The 18,700-nt window shown below is 43.3% G+C and overlaps 1 protein-coding gene across 4 annotated transcripts in view; it reads left to right on the top strand.

The window, feature by feature from the left end:
• PPP2R3A (protein phosphatase 2 regulatory subunit B''alpha) overlaps positions 1 to 18,700 on the top strand; it is a 148,161-nt gene that overhangs the window by 92,827 nt on the left and 36,634 nt on the right. For all 4 annotated transcript variants that reach the window (XM_073360239.1, XM_073360240.1, XM_073360237.1 and 1 more), the window contains one exon: positions 9,860 to 9,946. In XM_073360239.1, coding sequence (XP_073216340.1) covers positions 9,860 to 9,946 — 87 coding nt within the window. The remainder of the gene's footprint in view (positions 1 to 9,859; positions 9,947 to 18,700) is intronic.

Genomic DNA, 18,700 nt, shown 5'->3' with positions numbered 1-18,700 from the left:
AAGGCTTCATCTCCAGTGTCTACAAGTCTGGTTGTAGACTGTGTACATACTGGGCAAGCACAGTCTCAACATGCTAGTCATGGTTCCTCAAAGGGTCTTAGTCTCTGTTACTTGATGTGGAGACAGAGGAAAGATATGTGTGGGGATGCCGTTCAACTCTCCACTTCCAACAAAGACTATAACAATACATTAATCTCTTTTAGGTTGGGGAGCATACATGAAGGGACAGGTTGCTCAAGGAAGATGGTCCTCTCAAGAGTCTCTGCTTCACATCAATGTATTAGAGTGAATCGTTTCATGAGGAGTGTGATTTAAGTCTTCCATCCAATGGCAAAATCTGTATCATCCTGGGATTCAGACCTTGTTTTATCAACCCTTAGTAAGTTATTGTTCAGGCCCCTGGCATCCTGCTCTCTACTACATCTCTCTGTGAAGGTAGCATTTTTGGTTGCTATTATGTCATCCAGAAGAGTCAGGAAGCTCGGGGCTCTTATGGCTGAGCCGCCTCCCACCCCCAGTTTTCCATAAGGACAAAGATTTCATTCCTAAGGTGGTGTCAGATTTTCACATTACCTGTGTTTTACCCTAACCCTCACTCTAGCAGGGCAGAGGTGTTGTGGCACTCACTGGATGTGTGTTGGGTTCTTGTCTTTTACCTGCAGAGGCAAAACCGTTTTGAAGGTCTCCTAGACTTTTTGTACCATTCACAAAACTTATGAAAGGAGAGGCCATCTCCTCCCAGAGACTGCCAAAGTGGATCTTTTGGTACGTCCTACTTTGCTACAAGATGAACGTCTCTCTTGAAGGCAGCATGAGAGTACAGTCAACTAGAGCTGAAGCCACTTCAATAACTTCCCTGAGTCACATCCCTGTTACTGACACCTGCAAGGCAGCAACTTGGAGTTCCATTCACACCTGCATTAGACACAAAAGCACTGGTGCAAACAGCTGCTTCTGATACCTGTCTAGGCAGGGCAGCTCTGCAGTCTCTTTGTGTCATAGGACTCCAGGCACCCACCTCCTTTAAATAAGCATGGCTTGTGAATCATCTGAAGTGCACTGCACATAGGGACAGTCACTCAAAGGAGGAGAAAGGGTAACTTCAGTTCTTCTAGATGTTACTGCAAAGAGGGGGCCCTTTTCCTTTTGCAACTCACTGTCTGTGATTCTAGCTAGTGAGGACACTGAGTTAATGTGTGCTGGATGCTGCTCTTTGCTCCCCTTCACTATATCCCCTCTGTCTTCTATTGTACTTCATCTCGAGCCACTTGCCTCACTTTGCTCACAGTTCTGCAGGAAGTAGAGTCCACTTTAGGCTGCTGCTGCCCCAGAAGGCCGGTCACTGGTTTTATTGGTGGCTAAGCTGAATGGGGTGAAGCTGAGACTCCTAGTCAGCTCTATCTTCCCCATCCTCCTCATGTTGCATAAGGCAGGTTGTGGAGGTTGATTCTGCAGCTGCCCCAGCCCTGCAGAGCTTTGTGGGGCAGTGCACTTCTGATTGCCGGCTGAGCCTGCAGCAGGCTGTGTTGCTCCCCACTCTCAGGACTGGTTGGCATGGCTGGAGTGCTGGGTGGGACAGAGCCAAGACTCCCATTAATCAGTGATTCCAGCAGTGCAGATGACTCTTGTGCAGGGCCAGCTGTGTGGAGGGTCAGCTCAGGGGCTGTGATCGCCTTGCAATTGCAGGCAGGCAGTGGACATTCTGGTTTCCTCACTCAGTAGCGTAAGGCTGGTTTTAACTTTGCATGGACTGATGTAGTTTTTACATCTCCTTTTATGTGCTGTTGAGTTGGGTTTTTTTCCTTTAGTATTACGAAGCACGTTATTTCCATCAGGAGATAATAACAAAGGAGATGGCCATGTCCGTCCTTGGCTGTTGAGAACCTGGATCCCATCAATCCCTCCAAGGTAGAGTGTCCTACATACACTTCAAAACCACAATGTGCTGTACATACTGCATGTGCATGAACCCACATATTATTTTTGCATTGCAGATGTTGACTCTAAGTTGACAGCAGCTGCTGTGTTCATTGCTGAATGTGGTACCAGTGGGGAGAAGATGTCCATAGAGTAAGTTAATGGTCTAGGATAACTAAGCTGTGTATGCACATTTTTAATGCCCCCTGTCTCCCTCTGTCTCCCTTAGAGATACAATAGGACTCTGTAGACTGCATTTGACCTATCAGTATCTCTGACCCATTGTATGATGTTGGTATACTAAACTCTTTATATTTCTTTCAACAGGTCCCCAGCCCTATGTCCAGAAATGATGGTGTAGCACATCACATGGGGAATCACTTACCAGTAAAACCATTCCACAGTGTGGCTTATCCTCCCAGAGCTAGTGCTCTGCAGTGATAGCAAAAATCTAAGCCAAGGAAGCACCAGTAAAAGACCCTGCTGGCAAAATATACTGTCTGTTGAAAAGTACGTTGGGTTATGAGGTGCTGCCAGGTGTGGATGGAAAAAACTGAGCAGTTCTGTGATGTGAAGGGGAGAATGCAGGGAGGGAAGCCCAATTGCCTTAATAAAACTTTGTTTTTCCAGAAGTGAAGTTGTGTGAGTTGTTCCAAGGAAAGGGTGGGGAGAGGGCCTGGAACTGCCCTGCCAGTGTCCTAGAGCTAGAGCTGGGCCTTATAGAGAGGCATGAGGCATGGGAAGGGACCCCAGCAGTGGCCTCTCATTACAGAATTTGCATACAAAGTTCACAGCTGATAATCCACAGTGCTGCAGAAAACTGAGCCAAGGAGACAATAGGAAGAGGTGTGGCTATCAGGATCAGCAAGAGACAGAAACCAAAAGCTCCTTAGAGGTGTTTACAGCACGATTAGTCCTGGCAACAGTTCACAGCATTCCTAAACTGAAGTGCAAGTGCAGTTTTGCTACTGAAGCCCTCTCTGAGGGACGTGATGGCAGGGATGCTACTGGGAGTGACTGCACAGTAAGAACGGGGAGTGGGGCCAGGGCCCAAATGCTTTGAGCTGCACTACAGCTCAGGCACCACTCGTGCACCCCCTGCTTCTGATTGGTTTTATAACCTGGAACAAAGGAAGGAGAGGAAGTTTGCAGGGTAAAGCACCTGGGCAACTATCCTTCAAAGCAGAATTGGGTAAACTGCAGAGTCGCATAAATTTGAATAGATCTAGAGTGACTGAGGGAGGGAGAGAGAATGGAAATGGAGAGAAATCCCAGCCTTTCATGCTTTCCTTCCATATCCCTCAGTTTTACAGCAGGGGAAGAGAGGGAGCATGGAGAAGATGTTCCTCTTTAGCAGGGGTGGGGACGGGGAGGAATGCAGTGCTGGCTGCTACATATGCTGATTGGTGACATGTTTCAGTGGCTTTGATTGGCTGCCCAGGAGATCAGGGAATGGAGAAGGCAGCCAGTCAAAAGGTTTTTTTCCTGTAGATTGCTGGAGGGACTGAGACCTATAGTCTGAAACCCTGTAGAGTTGGCAAGTTTGATAATGGCCCTTTCTGTAAGGTGAACTAGTTCAATCCAAGCATGCGAGACAGACTGGGAAACCCTTTGGTAGTAAATAAAACCTTAAGTTTAGAGGTGCTTTGCAAACTGGAAGCGAGGGTCAATGTCACTATTACTAGCGAAAATGTAGACCAGGATGACACTGTCTGTCAGGAGCACCCAATAATTCCTGCATCAAACACAGCATCTTGTATCTGAGCTAAAACGTAACTTTACAAAGACATCCCTTCTTGATTTAAATATTTCAAGTGATGGAGAGTCCATTGCATCTCTTACTGTGCTGGGCCAATGGCTGATCACCATCAGTCTTTAAAATGTGCACGTTATTTCCATTTTGAATTTGTCTAGCTTTAACTTCCAGCCACTGATTGTACTGTGCGTCACTCTACACAGCAAGAGTGGATGGGGTGAACTTTTAGCCCAGCAGTTAGAGCAGTCAGATGGGTTTAGTTTCCCTGTCTCTGTCACAGGGGTGAAAGGATTTGATCAGGGGTCTCTCACCTCTCAGTGAAGTCCTCTAACCACTGAGCTATGTGATATTCTAATGTGGGGGCAGGTGCCTGTCTCAGTCTGTCCAGTTGAAGCTGTTCCACTTTATGTACATACTTAGAGTGACTGGAGCAAGGGACCTGGACTCTCGGTCTCCCATATGCTGCCCTAACCACTGGACCACAGAGTCATTCCCACGCTCTTTGGCCTAGTACCTCGTGCCCAAAGTCATCCAGCAGACATGTAGCAGAGCCAGGAGTAGAAAGCCCAGGGCCAGAAGGACAGGCAGACCTGCAGGGGCTAAGTGCGTGGATGAGATGATAGCATAGGGAGGAGGGGTTTAGGTTTATTAGGAACTGGGGAAAATTTTGGAAAAGGAAAAGCCTATACAAGAAGGATGGGCTCCATCTAAACCAAAACGAAATCAGATTGCTGGCATGTGAAAATTAGAAAGGTAGAGAATGCCTTAAATTAAGGGCTAGGAGAAAGCCGACAGGTGTGGCGGAGCACATGGTTTGGGTGGACACATTCCTTAGGGATTAATTTATTAAAGGGGGAACTCTATATCCTAGTAAAGAGGAAAGGAAAGAAGTTGGTAAAGTACAGCTCTGCACTAGTGAGAAACAGTCAAATGTAAAAGAGCCCCAATTAATATAACTCATGAAGGCAAGAAACTGAATATTAACAAAATGTACAAGTGCTTATATATAAATATTAGAAGTCTAAATACTAAGATGGGTGAACTAGAGTGCCTGGCAATAAATGAGGATATTGATATGATAGGCATTGCAGAAACTTAGTGGAATGAGGATAATCAATGGGACATGGTAATAGCAGGCTGTGACATACCGACCATACAATCCAGACCAGCCGGAGGCTGTATCACCCCTGCCCTGTTACCTGGGGTACCTTGCAATGCCTTGCTGCTGTAGCCTCCAACCTGGACTGCTCACAACTAGCCACCAGTATGCAGGTCATTCCCAGGCGTGTTTGTGTAACTGCAGCCTGCTAATCACACCCTGGCTGTAACCAGCCTTGGTTACACTGCATGGTGACCCCAATGAATTCCCAGTCCCAGATTTCCCCCCAGAAATGTATGTCTTGTACTTCCCAGCCTTCCCCTGGACAGTCCAAAAATATTAAATCCGTTATTCCTTTAAGGGAATAATATACCATTTTATTACCTTAAATGGAGTTACCCAGATACTTCAGCTTGAAAACACTGGATTAGATAAAAGAATAAAATAAGTTTATTAACTACAAAGAGAGAGAGACTTTAAGTAAGAACAAGTAATGAGGTATAAAAGTCACAAATGGTTACAAGAAAAATAAAGATAAAAAAAGATAAAAGATAAAATGCTTTCTAGTGCTTAACTTAGACTATATTAGATTCAAGCAAAGTTTCTTAACACGTGCTTCTAGCAAGATTATTGACCAGACTCTTCAGGTCAGGACCCCTCTCCCAGAGTCCAATGGCTGTTTCCTTTGTTTTTTCAGGTGCAGTGAATGCAATGGGCAGGGAGAGAGAGGGTTGTGTGTGCTGTGGGGTGTTTGTCCATCCTTTTTATAGTTTCAGTCTTTTCCTCCGCCCCTCCTTGAAAAATATTTCCAGCGGAGAGACAAAGTGTCTATGTAGAAGGATGTTCTCTGCTGGGGTTTTTTCACCTGTTTGAGCTTCCTTTGTTTTCCCTTCCTGGCTGATGACTCTATTTATGCTTAAATGCAAATTAAGGCAAGCACACATTCCTTTGTTTACAACAGACCTGTTTGCAGACTTCTGCCTAGGCAGGGCTGTGAGGTTTGCAACATGTGTTAATAACATGATACAGGGCAATCTTATAACTTTACTTACAATGTTGCCACACATTTTATTGGGACAATATTGACAAGTAAATTATCAGTTTCCAAATGATATCTTACAAGGTGTACTTTGGACAAAGATTTTTACAGTAGTTTGTAGGGTGTGAATACAGGGGTATATTCCGTTCCACAGGATACAAAACTTAAAGGAATGACAGAGTAGGTCAGGCTGATAGGGGTGGCACTCTATCTGAAAAAAAGCACAGAGTCAAATGAAGTCAAAATCTTAAATGAATCAAGGTGTACACTAGATCTCTATGGATAGAAATTCCATGCTTGAATAATAAAGTATAGCAGTAGGAATATATTACCAACCTCCTGACCAAGATGGTGATTGTGAAACACACAGAGAGATTAAGGCGCAAAACACAATAATAGTGAGGGATTTCTACTGACTTCATATTGACTGGGAATACGTCCCCTCAGGGAGGGATGAAGAGAGAAAATTTCTAGACATCATACGTGACTGTGGCTTGGAGCAGCTAGTCCTGGAACCTACAAAGGGAGAGCCAAGTCTTGATTTAGTCCTAAGTGGAGCACAGGATCTGGATAACATAGATAAATACATAGATGCATAGGCACGGCCACACAGATAAACCCAGCATGTTGGGGAAGAGTCAACAATGCTTTTGTAAAGAGAAATAAATCATGCTTCACCAACAGTTTTAACAGAAAAATTGCAAATGATACAAAATTACCCAAAATAGCAAAGGCCAAAGCTGACTGTTAACAGATAGAAAGGAATCTCACCAGACAGGGTGATTTGGCAACAAAGTGGCAGATAAAGTTCAATGAAATAAGTGCAAAGTAATGCACATTGGAAAAAATAATTCCAACCACACACAAAAATGATGAGATCTAAATGATCTGTTACCACTCAAGAAACAGACCTTGAAGTCATTGTGAATGACTCTGAAAACATCTGTTCAATGTGCAGCAGCTGTCAAAAAAGCTAGCAGAATGTTAGGAACCATTAGGAAAGGGATAGATAATAAGAGAGAAAATACCATAATACCACTATATAGATCCATGGAACACCCTACCCTGAATACTGTGTGCAGTTCTGGTTGCCCCATCTCAAAAAAGATATATTAGAATAGGAAAAGCTACAGCGACAGGCAACAAAAATGTTTAGGGATATGGAACAGCATCCAAACAAGGAAAAATGTAAATGAGTGGGACCATTCTGCTTAGAAAAGAGACAACTAAGGGGCAATATGATAGAGGTCTATAAAATCATGAATGGTGTGGAGAATGTGAATGAGGAAGTGGTGTTAATCATTTATGTAACACAAATACTAGGGGTCACCTGCTGAAATTAGAAGGCAGCAGGTTTAAAATAAATATAAGGAAGTATTTCTTCACACAGTGCAGTCAACCTATGGAACTCATTGCTGGGGGATAATATGAAGGCCAAAAGTACAAATGGGTTCAAAAAATAATTAGATAAGTTCTTGAAGGATAGGTCCATCAACGGCAATTAGATGTTCAGGTTTGCAACTGAATGCGCCAGGGAGTCCCTAAACCTTCAACTGCCAGAAGAGGGAACTGGATGGCAGGTGATGGATCACTCAAAATTACCCTATTTTGTTCATTCCCTCAGAAGCATCTGGCACTGGCTACTCTCAGAAGACAGGATATAGGGCCTGTCTGGTCCTTATAGCTTCTTGCCCCAGAATGACTTCTCTCTCAGCCTATTTATAAGGTCAAATGTCTGCTGTATTATCACCTAATCCTTCTTTAGTCTCACCCTCTCTAGCTGACAAGTAATTATATAATTACCATTTAGGTGGAGTGAATGTGCCTATGTGGACTTTAGCCCTTTCCTGCCCAGAATGGGGTTTTACCCCATCACACTCCTCTTTCACTACAATTTCTCCATCTTTCTCCCTATTTAATCTCTCTTTCTCTCTCTCAACCTCACTGGTGTGAAATACCATTGAAGCAATATCTTAAATAAACTTTTTTTTATCATGCTACAGATTGAGGTTGCTGGTCCTCTTTTCCAGATTAAATCCCATTTCTCTAAAACCATTTGTGTATGCAACTCCTTTCCCAGTGTGTCATATATGGACCTTTTTTTTTTTTCTTTTTAGGAAAGTTGTCTGCAAAGATTGATATAAATTAACTTTTTTTGTTTGTTTCCTGATTGCCCAGACTCCATCACTCCTCCTAAAGTTAGCTTAAAACAGCTTTTCCAAAAAGTTAAGAAACATAGTACCTAACTTGAAGGTATTGGTACATAGGAGAGTGGTCCAACTAAAACTAGTTTTTTATTTCCAAATAAGTTAAAAAAAGTTTTTTTACTGAGGAGCTGGCCAACCATATGTATTCCATGGCTCCCCCAATCTTTAAATCTCTTCGGTTTGTGATTTGGGTTAAAATCTGGATTATTTGCAAAGTAAAACATTTTATTTTATTTCTGGTTCTATCCCAAACCCATACAGTAGCCTTTGCTGAAGGATGTGTATATGTTTCTGGAGGGCATGATTTTTTATTACGCCAGCACCATTGACACTGCCGTTATTTTCTTGTTCTGTAAAGACCCAGTGTTTGGCTGGGTTAGAGAGCCCCCAGTCTACTATTGGTTTGAGCTGTTTGTCTTGGTAGGACCAGAGAATATTTGGAACAGCTCATCCACCCTGTTCAATAGGTTTGTACACAATAGTAATCTACTATAACTTCTAGGAACAGACTTATTAATTGTCTCTCTCTGCTCTTGTTTCTACTGTTATTAAGCTTGGCCTTGTGTCCCGTTAATCACATTTTGGCAATAATGCTCATCACCCTGTGAAGTTTTAGTAAAATGGCTATTTCATGCTGAAGGGAGTGAGAACAGGATGGGTGTTTACATGACCTCAGCACCATACTATCTAAGTACTACCTCTTGTTTGCACTCACTTAACAGGTATTTCTGTCCTCCTCCATGTCATTCATCGTCCAGATTACCAGAGGTCAGAGTGGGGACTGAATGACATATACAGATGACCAATGGCCTATGCCAAATCCAGCCAGATAATCTGTCTCTGTTATGTCCATTGTTAACATATGATATGGTGTACCCAGAATAATGCTTTTCACTTGGGCACCCCTGCTTGCTGTGAATCAGCAGTTTATTATCAAAAGGTCTGTCGGGAGCTTGCTTCTGTTGATGAACTTGGAGAGGTTGGGTGGTTGTTAGAAGGCCAGAAGAGGGGATTCAGGAAAAAATTATTTCACTATGTGGTCCCCATCCAGTATGAGTTGTAGTTGTTTGGTGATAACCCCCTATGAGTTCTGGTGTGGGGTGAAAGGTGACAAATAGGGGTGCATGGTCAGAGGGGGGCTTATTTCTGTATTAAAGCAGGTTCTCTGAGTAAGTGTCCTTGTTTGAAGGTTGCTTTGAGTGTATTAAGGTGTACATCCTGGACTTTCTCCTTGGAGCATATTCTGTAGTATCTGAGTGCCTGGCTGTAGATAACAGATTTCTTGGTCTATTTGAGGTGGTTACTAGATCTATGAAGGTAGGTGTAATGATCTGTAGGGTTTCATTGTTGAAGCTGATTGTGGTGTCCATAAAATCGATGCTAGTGTCAGAGTGTTCCAGAGAGAGTAGAATGTCGAAGTTGTGGTGGAGATCTATGAGGAAGTTTAAGTTGTCTGTCCAGAAGACGAAAATATCATCAATGTATCTCAGGTATATCATTGTCTTTTTTGGTGCATTTGTCCAAAAATTCTTTTTTCAAGGTGGCCCATGAAGAAGATGGCATTTTGGGGAGCCATCCTAGTATCCAAGGCTGTTCCCATGGTTTGGACAAAGTTTTTGTTGTTGTTGTTATGGGTGAGGATGAAGTGGATGAGTTTGGCGATGCATTTGGGGTGGATATCTGAGGGTTGTCCATTGTCTTGTAAATCAAAATTGTAAATTAAAATTTTCTTTTAATCATTGACTAAACCAAATGAATAAGTTCACTTCAGATTTACAAACTGGTATAATTTAGGCAGTGCATGTCTTTAAGATAATTATTCATTTGTTTGCTTTTTGTAGGTTATACAGAGAATATTCTACATGGTCAATAGATCCTGGTCTGGGAAAATCACCCTAATGGAGATGAGAAAAAGCAACTTTTTGCAAGTATGTCATTTTCTTGGCTTTATATAAAAAGAGTATATATTCTAAAATAGATGTGTGCCTATAGCCCCTCCAGAGACTCCAGTTCTGGAGAGAGACTGCAGGAGGTTAGTGAGGGCCTAGCCCAGGGTAGGATCCCTGTAACACATCTTCACTAGTACTGTATTGAGGACAAAGATTTAGATCTTGCTTCTTTCTGAAAGGATAAGCCTACTTCCTTCTATATTCAACACAGCAAAGTACTAGGTTGAAAACTAGTTAAGGCTGCTCAGGTGCACCTATCACCAACACAACCATGCTAACCCCACTCTGCCTTCACCTTCTTCAGTGAGGGAGGCTATATTTAGGGATTATAAATTGTTCCTGGGAACCCATTTATTCATTTGTTGAGTAAGGTCCCTTTGAGCCTCCATGCACCTTTGGGAGCAGTGCCTGTTCAGTTCACATGTATGTCCCAGTTAAACTCCTGTCCTTTACCAAGGGTGTATAAGGCAGTGTCGGATGAACTGCTTTCAGTTCCTTCTGAACTGCCCTTGGCCTGAGACCGAGCATGACTTGCAATGCCTTAGTTTAATTTTAGGTCTTCTATAAATATTTAGTGTTGTTACAGTTTAATAGTTAGTTTAGCAGTTAGTTATAGTATTTTGTAACTGATACATAGTTGGCAGTTCTTTATTGTGAGACTGCCTCATTCCCCACCCCGATTCTGAGGGGACTTCTCTCTGTAGAAGTTCTGTTTGTTTATTTTCTCAGGATATGCCAAGATCTCTTGGGTTTAATCCCTGCCTAACTTGCCAGTGCTATCCCCATTAGTGATGGCATCCTAGCTGCCTTTGCTGCCTTCAGGACACCCACATCCTTTCCAGGTATACAGTCTGCATTGACTTTGAGAGTAGGTCAAGAAAGAACAGGGAGATTGAACTCCGACTACTCCTTATGGAGTGCTCCTTGCAGGCTTCATCAGAGCCAGGCTATGACATCCCCCTGTGCACTGGTGCTCTGATATGCAGAGTGTGCCGTCGACTTCAGCCACTGCCATTCGCTCGTCCAGAAGGTCTTCTCACAAGGTACCTCTAAACCTTTGAAAAAGAGGAACACTGAGTCCCCTCCTCAGTGATGGTGTTGATCTGTAAGCAGCCACTAGGGAGCAGTTCTCTAGGGCCTCCAGTTACGCTCTCAAGGAGAATCAGAGAAGAAAACTTTCCATTCCTTCAGACCCTCCACTGCAGTCCTCTCCTCAGGAAGAATCCTCTGAGGAGAAGAAGGTTGATTAAGAAGCTTAGGTCTCAGATCAACAGCTCTTTCTCCTCACCTGAGGAGGCTGTCATGCCTCTTTCTCTGTGTATGCGGATGACTTCAAGCAATTCCAGGAACTCATTAAAAGAATTGCTGATATTCCTTCTAAATCCCTTTGGAAGAGATCCATGAGACCTAACGGACACTAAGAGACATTCTCCATGCTGCCTCCTCCATTGCCTAAAACAATTTGCTACTATATCCCCACCAGGGCAGATAAGAAGTATTATGTTCCTGCTAAGGGTTCTGAGTTCATGTTCATGCTCCCAGCCCTGAACTCACTAGTGGTGCTGTGAACAAGGGGAACAGGCAACACCACTTTAGATCCACTTCACATGACAATGATCAATGACAATTACACTTGTTCAGCGGCAAAAGTTATTTATCTACATCTATTTGTTACAATTTAGAGTTACCAATTCATGAAACACAATTACACCAATTTTGGGAGGAGAAATGCCTTCGTTGACCAGCTACCTTAAGAACAGTGAGAGCAATCACAGAGGTACAATTGCTAGCTAGGACATCATTGCAAGCCTTCCTGGTGCAGCTGACACGATGGCTCACTCTATATCTACAGCGATTGTTATGCACCATGCATTTTGATTGTAATCATCAGGGATCCTGAGAGAGGTCCAGAGCACCACTGAGGATCTCCCATTATATCATTTGAACCTGTTCACCAAGTCAGCTGACAAGTCCTTACATTCTTTGAAGGATTCAAGAGCTACCCTCTGCTCTGTCAGTATATACATCATGCAAATAAAAAAAAATTCAGCAGGTCACAGCTTTAATGATGAGGTAGACTGTAAAGAAATTAGAAGTTATGGAATGGATGAGACAGAGTCTGTTTGGGCCAAAATCACTTTAGGGAAGAAAGCTAGTGCTTGGGGTGTGCTACAGACCCTCAGGATCCGATTTGGATATGGATAGAAACCTCTTTAATGTTTTTAATGAAATAAATACTACTGGAGATTGTGTGATTACAGAAGACTTTAACTTCCCAGATATAGATTGGAGGACAAGTGCTGCTAAATAATAGTAGAGCCTACATTTTCCTGCATGTGGTAGGTAACAGAGTACTTCATCAAATAGTCACTGAACCAACAAGTAGTGATGTCATTTTAGATTTGGTATTGGTGAGTACTGAGGACCTCATAGAAGAACTGATTGTAAGGGACAACCATGGTTCAAGTGATCGTGAGCTAATTCAGTTTAAACTAAATGGCAGGCTAAACAAAACTAGATCTGCAAAAAGGGTCCTTGATTTCAAAAGGGCTAACTTAAAAAAATGAAGGGAATTAGTTAGGGAAGTGGACTGGACTGAAGAACTTAAGGCTGTGAATGTGGAGGAGGCTTGGAATTACTTTAAGTTAAAGTTGCAGAAACAATCTGAAGCCTGCATCCCAAGCAAGGGGATAAATCATAGGGTGGGGTTGCAGACCAAGATGGATGAGCAAATATCTCAGGTGATTAAGAGAAAGCAGAAAGCCTACAAAGAATGGAAGATGAGAGGGATCAGCAAATAAAATTACCTCTTGGAGGTCAGAAAGTATAAGGATAAAGTGAGAACTTCCAAAAGCCATGCAGAATTGGACCTTGCAAAGGGAATTAAGACCAATAGTAAAAGGTTCTATAGCCATATAAATAAAAAGAAAACAAGGAAAGAAGTGGGACCGCTAATCACTGAAGAGTGGAAATTAAAGATAATCTAGGCATGGCCCAACACCTAAACAAATACTTTGCCTAAATTCTTAATAATAAGGCTAATGAAGAGCTTAGGGGTACTGGCAGGGTGGTTAATGGGAATGAGGATATGGAGGTAGAAATTACCACATCTGAGGTGGAAGTCAAACTCAAACAGCCTAATGGGACGAAATAAGTGGGCCCAGATAATTTCCATCCAAGAATATTAAAGGAACTGGCACATGAAATTGCAAGTCCAATAGCAAGGATTTTTAATGAATCTGTAAACTTGGGGGTCGTATCCTATGACAGGAGAATTGCTAATAAAGTTCCTATTTTTAAGAAAAGGAAAAAAAGTGAACCAAGAAACTACAGGCCTGTTAGTTTGACCTCAGTTGTATGCAAGGTCTTAGAACAAATTTTGAAAGAGAAAGTAGTTAAGGACATAAAGGTTAATGATAATTGGGATAAAATACAACATGGTTTTACAAAAGGTAGATCGTGCCAGACCAACTAATCTCCTTCTTTGAGATTTTTTAGACAAAGGAAATGCACTAGATCTAATCTACCTGGCTTTCAGTAAGGCATTTGATACAGTTCTACATGGGAAATTGTTAGTTAAATTGGAGAAGATGGGGATTAATATGAGATCTGAAAGGGGATAAGGAACTGGTTAAAGGGGAGACTACAATGGGTCATACTGAAAGGTGAACTGTCAGGTTGGAGGGAGGTTACTAGTTGAGTTCCTCAGAGATTGGTCTTGGGACCAATCTTATTTAACTTTTTTTTTTTTAACTGATCTTGGCACAAAAAATGGGAGTGTGCTAATAAAATTTGTGGATGACACAAAGTTGGGAAGTATTACCAAGACGGAGCAGGACTGGAATATCATACAAGAAGATCTGGACAACCTTGTAAATTGGAGTAATAGAAATGGGATGAAATTTAATAGTGCAAAGTGCAAGGTCATACATTTAGGGACTAACAACAAGAATTTTTGCTATAATCTGGGGACGTATCAGTTGGAAGTGACAGAGGAGGAGAAAGACCTGAGTGTATTGATTGATCACATGATGACTATGAGCCACCAATATGATCTACCTGTGAAAAAAGCCAATGCAGTCCTAGGATACATAAGGTGAGGTATTTCTAGTAGAGGCAGGGAAATGTTAGTACCATTATGCAAGGCACTGGTGAGACCTTATCTGTAATGCTGTTGTGTGCAGTTCTGGTCTCCCATGCTCAAGAAAGATGAATTCAAACTGGAACAGGTGCAGAGAAGGGTTACTAGGATGATCCGAGGAATGAAAAACTTACCTTACCAGTGGAGTCTAACCAAAAGAAGGCGGAGGGGAGATATGATACAGCAGAGGGATAAATATCAGGGAGGGAGAGGAGTTATTTAGGTTAAGCATTAATGTGGACAGAAGAACAAATGGATATAAACTGACCATCAACAATTTAGGCTTGAAATTAGGTAAACGTTTCTAACCATCAAAGGAGTGAAGTTCTGGAACAGCCTTCCAAGGGGAGCAGTGGGGGGAAAAAATCTAACTGGCTTCAAAACTGAACTTGATAAGTTTATGCAGGGAATGGTATGATAAGACTGCCTATAATGGCATGTAGCTGATCTGCAATTGCTAGCAGCAAATATCACCAGTGGCCAAAGATCGGACACTAGATGGGGAGGACTCTGAGTTACTAGTGTGAATTCTTTCCCAGGTGTCTGGCTGGTGGGTCTTGCCCACATGCTCAGGGTCTAACTGATTGCAATATTTGGGATCAGGAAGGAATTTTCCCCTGGGTCAGATTGGCAGAGATCGGGGGTTGGAGGAGGGTTCACCTCCCTCTGCAGCATGGGGAATGGGCCACTTGCAGGTTTAAACTAGTGTAAATGGTGGATTCTCTGTAACTTGAAGTCTTTAAATCATGATTTGAGAACTTCAATAACTCACTCAGAGATTCGGGGGTCTATCACAGGAGTGGGGGTGAGGTTCTGTGGCCTGCAATTTGCAGGAAGTCAGACCAGATGATCATGATGGTTCTTTCTGATCTTAAAGTCTATGAATCTGAGTACAGAGATCTCATCCCGTTCAGTTCCTGGTGTACCGTTGACCATCAGAACCACCTGAGAAAAAAACTAGGTTTCAAAAGAGAAGAGCTTAACCTCTGCTGTGATAACACCATAGCCCTGCTTAGCAGGCAAGCATCCATTTCAATGCCTTGGTCATGGGTTGGGAACCACCCTATCCCTCAGATCTATGGCTGTAATGTTCTAACCTCCCCCTGCCCAACCCTTTGGGAATCGTGTCTTCCATTTTCAAAGATCTTGGGAACAGATGGTGTTGGAGTTTGTAACCTCGGGCTACTCCCATCAATTTCATCTCCATTCCTTCTCCCTTTCCCCATCCCTTTTCAGGGACCCATCTCATAAATGTCTTCTGAGACAAGAAGTTCAATCCCTTCTTCACATAGGAGCCATTCGAGCCAGCAGAGGAAAGGAGTTCTACTTCAAGTACTCTCTAGTTCCCAAAAAGAAGGGCAGGTAGAGACCAATCTTTGGTCTCAAGAGTGTTGAAGAACTTCATCTGGGGACAGAAACTCAGGATGGTGACACTCGCAGCAATAAAACCATCTATAGATCTGGAGGACTGATTTGCAGCCCTCAACTTCTAGGATGTGTACTTTCTTATTGTGATACGCCTGGCTCACAAGCAATTCCTGCCATTCATGATCGGTCAGCATCACTTTCAATACTGAGTGCTCCCCTTCGGACTCTCTGCTGCCCCCGGGGTCTTTATGAAGGTTCAGACAGTGGGGGCAGCACAGTCATAATGGTCGTCTTCCCCCAGCTCAGCAGGTGGCTCCTCAAGGGCCACTCTTACAGTCAAGTTCACTCTGCAGTCACAAAGACCATAAGCCCATTTGATGTGCTGGGACTTCAGCTCAACAGAGAAATGTCCACTTTGACACCAATTCATTGAACAGCAAATATAGGAGCCACATTGGACACCATAATGTCCAGAGATTACCTACCTGTAGACAGATTTATCACACTGACAAGCCTAATTTCTCAGGCTCAAATGAACCCAGAGACAATTACCAGGATTTGTTTACAAGGCTTGGGTTATGGCTGCCTGCACCTTTCTGACATTACATGCCAGGTCATATCTTTGCTGCTACCAAGTTAGCTTAAAAACCATTTACACTCCCAACAAACACAGTTTGGACAAGTTAGTGTCAGCTTCTTGAGAGGTTCTGAACTAACTCAATTGGTGGAAAGACCTTGACAAATGTGTACAGGAATCCCCTTCACTCTGCAACAATAGAAACAGACATATCTCTAGTAGGGTGGGGAGCTTATCTTCAAAGTCAAACCATTTGAGGCAAATGGGCTGCTCAAGAATCGATTCTCCATACCAGCCTGCTGGAGCTCAGAGTGGTCCGAATGACTATGATCAAAGACCAATCCATCAGAGTCAGGATGTACAGCCAGGCCAGCATGTTCTATATATGTAACCAGGGAGGAGTGAGGTCTCCCTCCCTTTGTGCAGAAGCACTGAAGCTGTGGAACTGTTGCCTGTTCCATCAGATCTTCATCTCAGCCACATACTTACCAGGTCCCTAGAACACCTTAGCCGGCAACCTTAGCAGGCACTTCTGCCAGGATCTTGAGTGGGAGCTCAGCGATTCTCAAGGAGATTTTCCTTCCCTGGAGGGCTCTGGAAGTAGATGTCTTTGCTACTGTCACCAACAGAAAATGCTGGACATTCTGCTTAAGAGGAGGTCTGGATTGTCATTCTCTGGAACATGCCTTCCTCATTTTTTGTTGGAGAAGAAATCCATCCTCTATGTCTATCCCCTGATGCTATTGCTTCTCAGAGGCCTGAACAAAATCAATCAGGCCAAAGCCAGAGTCATTCTAATTGCACAGGCTTGGCCATGACAAATATGATTCTCATACTTGATTCGCCCCTCCTCTTGTCCTGCTCTATGGTTACCAGGTGCTGTGTACCAGACCTACTGATCCAGGACTCAAGGAAGGTTCTTCACCCCAACCTTGGAGAACTGCATCTCAAGGCTTGACTGCTAGCTGTCTCCCCAGATGGACTGTTTGAAAGAGGTGCAAGAGGTGTTACTGCATGTAGAAAAGCATCCATGAGGAAAACATGTCAACAGAAATGGGAGAGATTCTACCAGTGGTGTACCCAACAGGGTCTGTCCCATATTGATTTTCCCCAGCTCACATTCTGGTTTACCTTTTAGTCCTGAAGAACTGCCTCTGAGTTCTGTTAAAGTCAATTTAGCAGCTATCACAGCATCCATTTCCCTGTTGAGGGGTTTTCGGTGTTTGCTCACCCCACCACATATTGATTCATTAAACGTTTATTGAATCTCTTCCCACATATCAGGCAATCTGCCCCAGGATGGGACCTGAATCTCATCCTCAATTTGCTGATGAAGCCATCTCCCTTTGAGCTACTGGCTAAATGTTTCCTGCTTCTCTTGTCCATGCAGACTGCATTTTAGTTGCTGTCACCTCAGCTAGAGGGATTGGCAAATTAGGGGTTCTAATAGCTGAACCCCCCATACCATTTTTAGAGGAAGAAAGTATCTCTCTGATCACACCTTTGGTTTTTGCCCAAGGTAACCTCAGACTTTCAAATCAATCAGGACATTCAATTTCCATTTTTTTACTCTAAACCTCACCAGACTTGAGAAGAAGCCTCCCCTCTCACCTTGGTTGTCAGGGGAGTGTTGGTTTTCTACTTGGACAGAACTAAACCCCCTAGGGCCTCCCCCAAATTGTTTGTCTCTTTTGCACACAAAGTTAAAGGGGCCCCTGTCCCAACCCAAAGACTCACCAAGTGGCTTTCTGGTTGCATGCCCTCTTCCTTGAGGCCGCTAATATTCAGCCTCCTCCTTGTGTTATAGCCCAATCTACGAATATAGCTCTGTTGAAGAAAGTTCCCAATGCAAAAATCTTCAAAGTTGCTTTGTGTGTTTCAGTTCACACCTTTCTGAAACATTGCACACTAGCGAACACCGATAGAGCAAACACTGCTTTTGGTACTGCTATTCTTCCTACAGTCTGAGACCGGGGTCCGAAGTACCCACTTCCTGTAGCAGGAAGTCACCTGAAATGGTGCACCCAGAGGATCACTACTCGAAGAGGAAGGAGAGGTTACTTTCCCTATACAGTACAGGGTATAGGGGTATATAATGGTATAGTTCCTCCATTAACCACCCTCCTTCTTCTCTGCCTTGGAGCCTTTGCCTTTGTGGCAGAGAAGGAACTGAAGGCGGTTTGTCTGACATGGCCTATGTACCGTCAGTTTTAGGCACCAGGTTTGCTAGGACACATGTGTGAACTAAACAGGCACTGCTTCCAAACGTCTGGTTGAAGAGACATGGGGCACATGTGCACCTGAAGTGGAGCCCCATAGGGAGAAACATCCTGAGGAGCTCCAGTGACTGTACAAGGTAAAAAGAACGAGGAGTACTTGTGACACTTAGAGACTAACAAACAAGTACTCCTTGTTCTTTTTGCTGATACAGACTAACACTCTGAAACCTGTACAAGGTAAGTAACTTTTCCTTCCATGCACATGGTGTCCATGGTCCTGGGCAGCAGGGAAGGGGCAGGATGAATTACTCTTAGGTGGGGCACAATCAAAAGTTTAACTGTTCAAAAGACTCCTCAGAAGTCTGGGAGGCATCGAATGACTGAGGGAGAGGGATGGTGGAAATGCACGGACTAGGGAGGCCGTGGCA

This window comes from Lepidochelys kempii, chromosome 9, assembly GCF_965140285.1.
Source record: "Lepidochelys kempii isolate rLepKem1 chromosome 9, rLepKem1.hap1, whole genome shotgun sequence".
Classification (NCBI taxonomy): domain Eukaryota; kingdom Metazoa; phylum Chordata; order Testudines; family Cheloniidae; genus Lepidochelys; species Lepidochelys kempii.
Note: the sequence above shows the minus strand (reverse complement) of the source record. Positions and strands in the feature narration are given on the sequence as shown.